This window comes from Biomphalaria glabrata, chromosome 6 (genome assembly GCF_947242115.1).
Source record: "Biomphalaria glabrata chromosome 6, xgBioGlab47.1, whole genome shotgun sequence".
NCBI classification, from domain to species: Eukaryota; Metazoa; Mollusca; class Gastropoda; family Planorbidae; genus Biomphalaria; species Biomphalaria glabrata.
This window is the reverse complement of record NC_074716.1, coordinates 50,818,964-50,832,308: the sequence shown is the minus strand read 5'-3', so window position 1 is coordinate 50,832,308 and position 13,345 is coordinate 50,818,964. Positions and strand designations below refer to the sequence as shown.

Genomic DNA, 13,345 nt, shown 5'->3' with positions numbered 1-13,345 from the left:
TTTTCGGCACATTGGGCGGCAAGCCGTCTTCACAAATATCTTTCACTGGCAATGTTTCTTCCCACCTGGTGTCTACTGCCTGAGGTCCTTTATGAAAGTATGGCGCCATGTTATACGAGGACGCCACTGTTTGCACTTTCCTAGTATTGGCCTCCATATCAAAGCAACTCTTGGTATACGTAATTCATTCTGTCGGAGGACATGTCCAGCAAACCTCATGCGACGCTCTGTCACAACCTCATTAAGTGGTCGAATCCCAGTTCGAGATAGGATTTCCTTGTTTGAGACCTGATCTCTGAAACTGACAATAAGATCCGTCTCAGCCATTTTTGTTGAGCCACATTTAGTCTTGTCTCAATTTCGGCAGATGACTTCCATGACTCACATGCATATGTTGCTGTTGGGATGACGATTGTGTCAAGTATGTGTATTTTTGTCCCAATTCCAATGGCTTGGCTTGTCCAAATAGGTCGCAGCCTTTAGAAAATGGTCCCTGCCTTTCCTATTCGGCACGGTACCTCATGGAAGGCATTACCGTCGTTTGCATTAATTAAATTATTCATCTCCATTATACTATAAAGCAGAAAGTAAGGCGTATGTATGTACGTTACGCATAGAAATCAAAACCGTTTGACCAATCTTGATAAAACTTGGCATAAATGTTCCATGTGTACTAACTGGAAACCGTGACGTATGTATAGTAGCCCTAAAACAAACTTAAGACCCTAAAAAATATAAAGGTGCCCAAGTCTATGAAACTATTGATATTTCATAAATCTAGGCCTAGTGCTATTAGAGCATGGAATGGGTTGCCTGAGCTAGACAGGAAAACCAGTGACTTGGCAGAATCTAGGTCATTGGTTAATATGCATGACTGAATGCATGACGCGTAGGACGTAATCATCTTTTTTTTTTTTTGTGAAATAACGCCTGTATTATTTAAGATAAGAAGATCGAAAGGATCTAGATCTAATCTAATTTTAAGAATTGCACTTTGCACAGATATTGGTCCATGCTCCAATTTGGAGTCTCATTTCTTTACTTCGTCTAATTCTCTTTGTATACATCATATAATCCTCTGTTGTTTTTATTGTTATATATACTATGCGATCTAATTTTATTTTTTGTTTGGGTTTTAGAAATATGACTAATAGGTTGTCAAATTAAACAAAAAAACTGTTTACCAAAATCTCGTAATTTTAATTCTCTTATGGGAGAATTTGGAGTGGGTAAAATATCGAAAGTTTTATTTGAATCCTAGATTCAGCATGGGCTTAATAGATGTATTTAAATATTTCAGCAACTAATGGACCAACAGAGAGCTAGAATGGCAGTCAGCTCACCCGTGCTGAGGTAAGTAGGCCCCCCTTAGGACACGTGACAGACCAAAAACACGAGTTCAGTAGACCATTTATAAAATCATAAAAACAAAACATTATGTTTTTATTTTAACAGGTTTTTTTCGGTTTTGAAATAGTCTAGCTTAGCATTTTTACTTATTCTTGCTTGACTTCATTCTTTTGACTTCCAGTAGAGCGATGGGCCGCAACAGGGCTTGGCCATCGCAACAGGGCTTGGCCATCGCAACAGGGCTTGGCCATCGGGCTCTGTTCTGGACAAAGTCCCGCAGTTGGCTCAATGTTATCATTGCCTCTTGGTCAACTGACCTGCTGCATGTTTGCTTTGGTGTCCCAGACTTTCTCTCCCCTGTGGGTTCCAGCACAGAGCCTGTCTTGCAATCTTGATTTCCATTCTTCGCATTGTGTGCCTATGTCAGACCATTTGTTCTAAAGGCGTCAACACTGACCTGCAACGTCACAACCTGTGGGCGGCTGTTCGGACTACTAGCTCGTCGCCATGTCGTACAGACCTGTGATATGGCAAAGAGCTTTTGGTCTCAACTGCCCACATGTTGTGACGTTGCAGGTCAGAGTTCAGACTTCCATTACGATTGGTCTCTACCCAATCCACCCCCGTTTGCGTCATGCAATTTTTTGTTCTATTGGTATTTGCTGAGTTGTCTCCCATTGACTGTAGTTTCATATTTTGTTTGCCCATCAGAATCATTTGTTAGTGAATGCCTGGAGCTTGTCTGTAATGTTAGTTGTTACTCTTCAAGTCTCAAATGTCTTTTAAGTCCAATTTTTGACATCTGCATCTTCTCCCCGCTTCTTTGTTTATGGTGTTTCTAAGGGAGACAAAGTTGTCGATCTCTGCTAGGTTTTCTCCCTGGAGCTGTCATCATTTTCTACTTCGTTATATCTTCAACTATATAATCAATGATCTCGGATGTATTCTGTCAAAACTGTATTTTTATAAAGTATTTGTTTATCTTCCTTGTTTGTTTTCATAAACTCAGTACCCAGGAATCTTAAAGTAGCTTCCTGACGCAAACATATTATAAACTGTAGTTTAAACATGTGCAACTACACTATAGTCTTATGAAGTAGATAAAAGTCTATCTGATTTTCATCATATGGTGAATGTTTATCATTTCCATTTTTAGGATCTTTAAAATCGAAGATAAATTTCTTTTTATTAACATTTTTCTTAATTATTAATTTTACAAAATTTAATAGTGTTGTCCAAAATCCACTGTTCACTTTCTTAAATCCACTTCTCACTTTCCTAAATCCACTTTCACATTCCTAATCCAGTTTTTCGCGTTCCTAAATCCACTTTTCAAACCATTTCAAATTCATCGCAAGAAAGACCTAAACTGTCAATAGTTTTTCAACAAAGTTATCTTTAATCTATTTTTTAGCCACTAGATGGTTCTTTTAATGTTTACAATGGTCAGAAATGGACGTGGAATCTAAATTGGTCTATGCGTTTGGTTTTACGATTCAAAAGTTTTTCTTACTACAAACTGACCAGTACCTATATCACTAGTTAACTACAAACTGACCAGTACATCACTAGTTAACTACAAACTGACCAGTACATCACTAGTGAACTACAAACTGACCTGTACATCACTAGTTAAATACAAACTGACCAGTACATCACTAGTTAACTACAAACTAACCAGTACATCACTAGTTAACAACAAACTCACCAGTACATCACTAGTTAACTACAAACTGAGCAGTACATCACTAGTGAACAATAAACTGACCAGTACATTACTAGTTAACTACAAACTAACCAGTACATCACTAGTTAATTACAAACTGACCAGTACATCACTAGTTAACTACAAACTGACCAGTACATCACTAGTTAACTACAAACTGACCAGTACATCACTAGTTAGCATAAAATTAGGATAAGACATTTTCTCCCAAGTCTATCATCTGCCTTTGTTTTCAGAGCCCAAAAACCAACATTGGAACAGACACAAACAACAACTCCAGGTAATTTAGCCGAAAATTATTATTTTTTATTCAATTGATGGTTTACCATATCAAGAACTTGGAGATTTGGTTGTTATTATAAAACTTATAATAGCCCATATATAGACTTCACATATTGTAAGTTTGTACACGTTATTTCTCCTACCCCCAATCTCGGATCACATTTTGCACAATTGTTTAGTTTTGTTTTTTGTACATGACGAAACAAGAATCAATTTTTAAAAATACCGAATTAGTTGATTAGCTATTGGTAGATAATTATTTTGTTTGATATCAAATAAGGGAAATATAATGTGCTTGATAGATGTGGTTGCATAAGTGGAGTTAGTCCACTATATACGCTTTATAGATAAGTAGGTCGTGGCTTTATTTACATGACGGATCAAAACTAATGGATACAATTACACTTAATATAAGCTTTGTTGTTTTTTTAAAGTATTTGTTTATGTGTCTTGTTTGTTTTTCATGAACTCAGTACCCAGTAATTTTAAAGTAGGTTCCTGACGCAAACATCTTATAAACTGTAGTTGAAACATGTGCAACTACTTTATAGTCTTATGAAGTAGATAAAAGTCTAATCTGATTTTCATCATATAGTGAATATTTATCATATGAATGTTTATTATATAATGAATGTTTATCATTTAATGAATGTTTATCATATAATGAATGTTTATCATATAGTGAATGTTTATCATATAGTGAATGTTTATCATATAGTGAATGTTTATCATTTAATGAATGTGTATCATGTAATGAATGTTTATCATTTAATGAATGTTTATCATGTAATAAATGTTTATCATTTAATGAATGTTTATCATATAATAAATGTTTATCATTTAATGAATGTTTATCATATAATGAATGTTTATCATGTAATGAATGTTTATCATTTCATGAATGTTTATCATGTAATGAATGTTTATCATGTAATGAATGTTTATCATATGATGAATGTTTATCATGTAATGGATGTTTACCATATAATGAATGTTTATCATGTAATGAATGTTTATCATATAATGAATGTTTATCATGTAATGAATGTTTATCATATAATGAATGTTTATCATGTAATGAATGTTTATCATATAATGAATGTTTATCATGTAATGAATGTTTATCATGTAATGAATGTTTATCATATAATGAATGTTTATCATATAATAAATGTTTATCATATAATGAATGTTTATCATATAATGAATGTTTATCATTTAATGAATGTTTATCATATAATGAATAATAGCCACTACGTTTGCAACACACAGTCACAAAATTCGTTATGTTTCTGTCAGCTGTTTCTTGATGCTAGAAAACTTGGTTTGGAATAAAATCTCATATTTAATGGAAGCTTGAATAAGATAAGTTCTGTGACTGCTAACTTTATTCATTGATATTTTTAAAACCTAACCAGTATTTACTTATAACACGTCACACTACAGAAGCAGTTAAAGTTCCAGAGCCACCGAAAAATGAGGTGCCCAAGGAGATGCCCCTCATGCCCACACCAGAGGAGATGGTTCAAATGCGCGAGTGCCATTCAGTCCTGGAGCCTAAGATCAAAGCCTGCTTCGCGAGCCAAGATATGTCCATCGAACAATTTATGAACCCGGAATTCATTCAGAAGTCAAGCAAACTTTGCCAGTGAGTTAATATATATATATATATATTTATTTTTTTTTACTAAACTTTTATCAAGTCATTCCATCCGTTTGTCTGTCTGGTACAAATTTTGTACACGTTTTTTTTTCTCCCACTTCCCATTCTGGGATCAAGTTGAAACTTTGCACAATTATTGATAGTCCCTAACGAAACATGAATGAATAAAAATTAACCAGCTAATTAATTAATAAGTGTTAATTTAATTTATTTTTTATATAGAAAAAGAGTAAATAAATAGTAAAGTATTGAGATATATGGTTGTAAATTTGCAGTTCTTTTCTGTATATAATTATAATTTTTTTGTTTCTAGAAACTGTACGTATGCTTAGCTAGAATCTTAGCGACCTATTAAAGAGGTTCCACTGTTGCCAAAGTGGTCATATAGATCTATAGAACATTAACTTGTTACAGCATTGTTTTTTGTTTTTTTTATTTTAATTTTCGGGCCTAATTAAAAGGTAATGTCCATTTAGCCGTCAAATGTTGTTGTCTTTTCTGATTTAGGATTAATTTTTATAGAGCATATTTTCAAGCATTTTTGTTATAAAGTTTTTATCTTTTAATAAAGTTTATTCACTTTCTTTTTTAAAGACAAGCTCTATTTCTATTAGTTAATAACTACACTTAGATCAGTTGTGAAAAAAGGGGGGGGCAATTAGAAACGGTTATATGGTATTTAGTGATATTGTAGAGGCGAGATAAACAATTCTCGTTATTAGAAAATATCCAGAGATACGAATTAATCAAACTTCTTTAGTCGCCTTTTATATCCCCTTCTATGGACATTTTTAGAGCATATTTTGTGTAGGTTGGAAGGCTTGTGGTGTAAATATGTAGGTCAGTGCTGGGTCTGCTTCTGCGTTCTTCTGCACTATTTTGAGTGGACTGTTGTATCTATTTAGTCCATTACCATCAAAATACCAGATTATTAATGTAACAAAGTTATCTGATTAATTGCAAAAAAATCTGCTGATTTCTGCATAACGTCTGTTTCTCTATCTATACCTATTGATCTATATCTTTAGGCCTATCTGTTTCTCTATTTCTGTATCTATTTCTAAATCTATTTCTTCCTCAATTTCTCTATTTCTACATCTATTTCTCCTATCTGTTGATTTATCTATTTCTTTAGGCCTATCTGTTTCTCTATTTCTACATCTATTTCTATACCTATTGATCTATTTCTCTAGGCCTATCTGTTTCTCTATTTCTACATCTATTTCTCTATCTATTGATCTATCTATTTCTCTAGGCCTATCTGTTTCTCTATCTCTACATCTATTTCTCTATCTATTGATCTATCTATTTCTCTAGGCCTATCTGTTTCTCTATTTCTATATCTATTTCTCTATCTATTGCTCTATCTATTTCTCTAGGCCTATATGTTGCTCTATTTCTACATCTATTTCTATACCTATTGATCTATTTCTCTAGGCGTATCTGTTTCTCTATTTCTACATCTATTTCTCTATCTATTGATCTATCTACTTCTCTAGGCCTATCTGTTTCTCTATTTCTACATCTATTTCTCTATCTATTGATCTATCTATTTCTCTAGGCCTATCTGTTTCTCTATTTCTACATCTATTTCTGTATTTATTTCTCTAGGCCAATCTGCCTATTTCTGTATCTATTTCTATATCTATTTCTTCCTCAATTTCTCTATTTCTCTATCTATTTCTGATCAGGAACAATGCCGTGTTGATCCAATGCATTCAGCAACTGGGAGATGTCTGTGTAGAGAAGTCTGCCCAGATTAGCAAGAAAGTCCTTGACTCTGTTCTACGTACTGTTGGAATGGTGTGCCAGCAGATTGCATCACGAGGTTAGTTGACATACATATGTGCTTAAGTTTGCTATTTATATATGATCAATGTTCTGTTAGAATAAAAAGTACCGGAAGCTGATTAAACTGTATTTCACTTCTTTAGCGTCGAAAAATTGAATAGTTTCTCAAATTCTGTGTTTCCTGGTTTTAAAAGAGGTTAGTTTCACAAGGGCGTGGTTTCACAAGGGGGTATCGCATAGCAACCACAACAAGCAACTGATTTACGCGCCTCTTCCTCAAGCTTAGGCTAAGTTCTCCTGTGTAGTTGGGTTGAACAGTGAGACTTGCTGGGCGAATAGGGAGACTTGCTGGCTGAATAGTGAGACTTGCTGGGCGAACAGTGAGACTAACTGGGTGAATAGTGAGACTTCAACCTACGACTTCGACAGAACAAACTAATGTCAGTTAAGGAGAGAACTTTAAATTGACTGCATTTTTTAATCTACCACTAAAAGTGGAAGAAAAAAAAGGCTGAGTTTTCTAATTTAGCTTTAATTAAGCTTTTTGTTTCTGTTAAAGTCCTTATTTCTTATTCCATGTGGTAGGACAAGTTCATATAAGTACTCCTTCTTAGTGACATTAGAGCATGGGTTGCCTGACTCAGCCATGAAAATCACAGTTTAGTTTGTCTAACGACCCGACCGTATAAGCGTTAATGAGCTTCTGTAACTTCTGTTACTGGAATTAAAAAATTACAGAAATAAAAGTATGTACACTTATGTTTAAAACCCTATTAATTTTTAAGCGCCGCCCCTCCAAATCACTCTCCTACAGGAGCTATGACTGTAAACACTCTAATATTAGAGTACATATTAAAGAAACATATACATCTCTTATCAAATATGTTAATGTATAAAGTTGATTCATTCAGGTACCATTAGAACTGAAATGAGTGTTGTATTGAGATATTTATCAAGCGGTTTTTCAATGAACAAAGGGAGCTAATCTGTCATACATTTATGTGTTTTATCCCCAGTCGGTACTCAGCCAGTTCCTGCTCCACAAACACAACAAACACAGGACCAGGTCTCTCAATCCTCAGGTACATGAATAGCTTTTAGTTGGGCTGTCTATCTGTTAATCTGTCTTCCCGTTAAACACCAGTATTAACAAAAGAGTGATCTCGCCTGCCATTTAATTTTTTTTTAAATGTTTTTCATTTTTTTACTTTGGTGGAAATCATTACCCGTTTTTTTTACTGTGAATAAGCATGACACGTATCATATCATAGCTGTAGCTTACTATGAAAGCAAGACAGGAAGAGAAGACGTCTTAGAAAATATGTCGAGACATAGATGAGACCCTTGAATACTCTTACCACGGACCTCTGAACCACTTCCGTCACTGAAGGGCATGCACTGCATCCGGAGAAACGGTTGAAGAGCGTTTGGCAATCGTGTTGCTTCTTAAGCGTGTCTGCTAAGCTCGCCGGCACATATCTACACATCCTTTTAAAGTTGGATTATCTTTGGCCAGCATTCTCTCTCTTAGTTCCCTGTCTGCGCATGTCACAATTTGTCTCTAATAAAACTGTCCTGTAAATCGCTAAATTCGCAGTTTTGTTTTTACTTATTCATTACCACAGTCAAAAAGATTTCTGAGTTTTCTCCCACAGCTGTAAAAAAAAAAAAACACACACACACACAAAAGAATACCTTCGTATGTAATGCTTCTCTTTGGGACTCAAACTTCTTCAAATTTCTCTAAAATCTTACACAAAATATCATCTCATTCCTTTCATTGTCCCACACAAATGAGAGTATCTGCATGTCCCACACAAATGAGTTGTACATCTGCATGTCCCACACAAATGAGTTGTATATCTGCATGTCCCACACAAATGAGTTGAATATCTGCATGTCCCACACAAATGAGTTGTATATCTGCATGTCCCACACAAATGAGTTGTACATCTGCATGTCACACACAAATGAGTTGTGTATCTGCATGTCACACACAAATGAGTTGTATATCTGCATGTCCCACACAAATGAGTTGTGTATCTGCCTGTCCCAAACAAATGAGTTGAATATCTGCATGTCCCACACAAATGAGTTGTATATCTGCATGTCCCACACAAATGAGTTGTATATCTGCATGTCCCACACAAATGAGTTGTATATCTGCATGTCACACACAAATGAGTTGTATATCTGCATGTCCCACACAAATGAGTTGTATATCTGCATGTCCCACACAAATGAGTTGTATATCTGCATGTCCCACACAAATGAGTTGTATATCTGCATGTCCCACACAAATGAGTTGTATATCTGCATGTCCCACACAAATGAGTTGTACATCTGCATGTCACACACAAATGAGTTGTATATCTGCATGTCCCACACAAATGAGTTGTACATTTGCATGTCACACACAAATGAGTTGTACATCTGCATGTCCCACACAAATGAGTTGAATATCTGCATGTCCCACACAAATGAGTTGTACATCTCCATGTCCCACACAAATGAGTTGAATATCTGCATGTCCCACACAAATGAGTTGTACATCTCCATGTCCCACACAAATGAGTTGTATATCTGCATGTCCCACACAAATGAGTTGTACATCTGCATGTCCCACACAAATGAGTTGAATATCTGCATGTCCCACACAAATGAGTTGTACATCTCCATGTCCCACACAAATGAGTTGAATATCTGCATGTCACACACAAATGAGTTGTACATCTGCATGTCACACACAAATGAGTTGTACATCTGTATGTCCCACACAAATGAGTTGTATATCTGCATGTCCCACAGAAATGAGTTGTATCTGCCTGTCCCAAACAAATGAGTTGAATATCTGCATATCCCACACAAATGAGTTGTATATCTGCATGTCCCACAGAAATGAGTTGTATATCTGCATGTCCCACACAAATGAGTTGTATATCTGCATGTCCCACACAAATGAGTTGTATATCTGCATGTCCCACACAAATGAGTTGTATATCTGCATGTCCCACACAAATGAGTTGTACATCTGCATGTCACACACAAATGAGTTGTATATCTGCATGTCCCACACAAATGAGTTGTACATTTGCATGTCACACACAAATGAGTTGTACATCTGCATGTCCCACACAAATGAGTTGTATATCTGCATGTCACACACAAATGAGTTGTACATCTGCATGTCACACACAAATGAGTTGTATATCTGCATGTCCCACACAAATGAGTTGTACATTTGCATGTCACACACAAATGAGTTGTACATCTGCACGTCCAACACAAATGAGTTGAATATCTGCATGTCCCACACAAATGAGTTGAATATCTGCATGTCACACACAAATGAGTTGTACATCTGCATGTCACACACAAATGAGTTGTACATCTGCATGTCACACACAAATGAGTTGTACATCTGTATGTCCCACACAAATGAGTTGAATATCTGCATGTCCCACACAAATGAGTTGTATATCTGCATGTCCCACAGAAATGAGTTGTATCTGCCTGTCCCAAACAAATGAGTTGAATATCTGCATATCCCACACAAATGAGTTGTATATCTGCATGTCCCACACAAATGAGTTGTACATCAGCATGTCCCACACAAATGAGTTGTATATCTGCATGTCACACACAAATGAGTTGTACATCTGTATGTCCCACACAAATGAGTTGAATATCTGCATGTCCCACACAAATGAGTTGTATATCAGCATGTCCCACAGAAATGAGTTGTACATCAGCATGTCCCACACAAATGAGTTGTATATCTGCATGTCCCACACAAATGAGTTGTACATCTGCATGTCACACACAAATGAGTTGTATATCTGCATGTCCCACACAAATGAGTTGTACATCTGCATGTCACACACAAATGAGTTGTACATCTGCATGTCACACACAAATGAGTTGTACATCTGCATGTCACACACAAATGAGTTGTACATCTGCATGTCCCACACAAATGAGTTGTATATCTGCATGTCCCACACAAATGAGTTGAATATCTGCATGTCACACACAAATGAGTTGTATATCTGCATGTCACACACAAATGAGTTGTATATCTGCATGTCCCACACAAATGAGTTGTGTATCTGCATGTCACACACAAATGAGTTGTATATCTGCATGTCACACACAAATGAGTTGTATACATGCATGTCCCACACAAATGAGTTGTGTATCTGTATGTCACACACAAATGAGTTGTATATCTGCATGTCCCACACAAATGAGTTGTATATCTGCATGTCCCACACAAATGAGTTGTATATCTGCATGTCCCACACAAATGAGTTGTACATCTGCATGTCACACACAAATGAGTTGTATATCTGCATGTCCCACACAAATGAGTTGTACATTTGCATGTCACACACAAATGAGTTGTACATCTGCATGTCCCACACAAATGAGTTGAATATCTGCATGTCCCACACAAATGAGTTGTACATCTCCATGTCCCACACAAATGAGTTGAATATCTGCATGTCCCACACAAATGAGTTGTACATCTCCATGTCCCACACAAATGAGTTGTATATCTGCATGTCCCACACAAATGAGTTGTACATCTGCATGTCCCACACAAATGAGTTGAATATCTGCATGTCCCACACAAATGAGTTGTACATCTCCATGTCCCACACAAATGAGTTGAATATCTGCATGTCACACACAAATGAGTTGTACATCTGCATGTCACACACAAATGAGTTGTACATCTGTATGTCCCACACAAATGAGTTGTATATCTGCATGTCCCACAGAAATGAGTTGTATCTGCCTGTCCCAAACAAATGAGTTGAATATCTGCATATCCCACACAAATGAGTTGTATATCTGCATGTCCCACAGAAATGAGTTGTATATCTGCATGTCCCACACAAATGAGTTGTATATCTGCATGTCCCACACAAATGAGTTGTATATCTGCATGTCCCACACCAATGAGTTGTATATCTGCACGTCCCACACAAATGAGTTGTACATTTGCATGTCACACACAAATGAGTTGTACATCTGCATGTCCCACACAAATGAGTTGTATATCTGCATGTCACACACAAATGAGTTGTACATCTGCATGTCACACACAAATGAGTTGTATATCTGCATGTCCCACACAAATGAGTTGTACATTTGCATGTCACACACAAATGAGTTGTACATCTGCACGTCCAACACAAATGAGTTGAATATCTGCATGTCCCACACAAATGAGTTGAATATCTGCATGTCACACACAAATGAGTTGTACATCTGCATGTCACACACAAATGAGTTGTACATCTGCATATCACACACAAATGAGTTGTACATCTGTATGTCCCACACAAATGAGTTGAATATCTGCATGTCCCACACAAATGAGTTGTATATCTGCATGTCCCACAGAAATGAGTTGTATCTGCCTGTCCCAAACAAATGAGTTGAATATCTGCATATCCCACACAAATGAGTTGTATATCTGCATGTCCCACACAAATAAGTTGTACATCAGCATGTCCCACACAAATGAGTTGTATATCTGCATGTCACACACAAATGAGTTGTACATCTGTATGTCCCACACAAATGAGTTGAATATCTGCATGTCCCACACAAATGAGTTGTATATCAGCATGTCCCACAGAAATGAGTTGTACATCAGCATGTCCCACACAAATGAGTTGTACATCAGCATGTCCCACACAAATGAGTTGTACATCTGCATGTCACACACAAATGAGTTGTATATCTGCATGTCCCACACAAATGAGTTGTACATCTGCATGTCACACACAAATGAGTTGTACATCTGCATGTCACACACAAATGAGTTGTACATCTGCATGTCACACACAAATGAGTTGTACATCTGCATGTCCCACACAAATGAGTTGTATATCTGCATGTCCCACACAAATTAGTTGAATATCTGCATGTCACACACAAATGAGTTGTATATCTGCATGTCACACACAAATGAGTTGTATATCTGCATGTCCCACACAAATGAGTTGTGTATCTGCATGTCACACACAAATGAGTTGTATATCTGCATGTCACACACAAATGAGTTGTATACCTGCATGTCCCACACAAATGAGTTGTGTATCTGCATGTCACACACAAATGAGTTGTATATCTGCATGTCCCACACAAATGAGTTGTATACCTGCATGTCCCACACAAATGAGTTGTGTATCTGTATGTCCCACACAAATGAGTTGTGTATCTGTATGTCACACACAAATGAGTTGTATATCTGCATGTCTCACACAAATGAGTTGTATATCTGCATGTCCCACACAAATGAGTTGTATATCTGCATGTCACACACAAATGAGTTGTATATCTGCATGTCCCACACAAATGAGTTGTATATCTGCCTGTCCCACACAAATGAGTTGTATATCTGCCTGTCCCACACAAATGAGTTGTATATCTGCATGTCACACACAAATGAGGTGTATATCTGCATGTCTCACACAAATGAGTTGTATATCTGCATGTCTCACACAAATGAGTTGTAT

General features: G+C 36.4%; 1 protein-coding gene across 6 annotated transcripts in view; it reads left to right on the top strand.

Annotated features, from left to right (window-relative positions):
• The window catches only part of LOC106070978 (uncharacterized), an 86,467-nt gene that overhangs the window by 53,571 nt on the left and 19,551 nt on the right, over positions 1 to 13,345 (top strand). For 5 of the 6 annotated variants that reach the window (XM_056031652.1, XM_056031654.1, XM_056031650.1 and 2 more), the window contains 5 exons: positions 1,301 to 1,353; positions 3,313 to 3,356; positions 4,805 to 5,006; positions 6,713 to 6,849; positions 7,829 to 7,894. In XM_056031652.1, coding sequence (XP_055887627.1) covers positions 1,301 to 1,353; positions 3,313 to 3,356; positions 4,805 to 5,006; positions 6,713 to 6,849; positions 7,829 to 7,894 — 502 coding nt within the window. The remainder of the gene's footprint in view (positions 1 to 1,300; positions 1,354 to 3,312; positions 3,357 to 4,804; positions 5,007 to 6,712; positions 6,850 to 7,828; positions 7,895 to 13,345) is intronic. The other variant, XM_056031651.1, reaches the window with a different exon arrangement.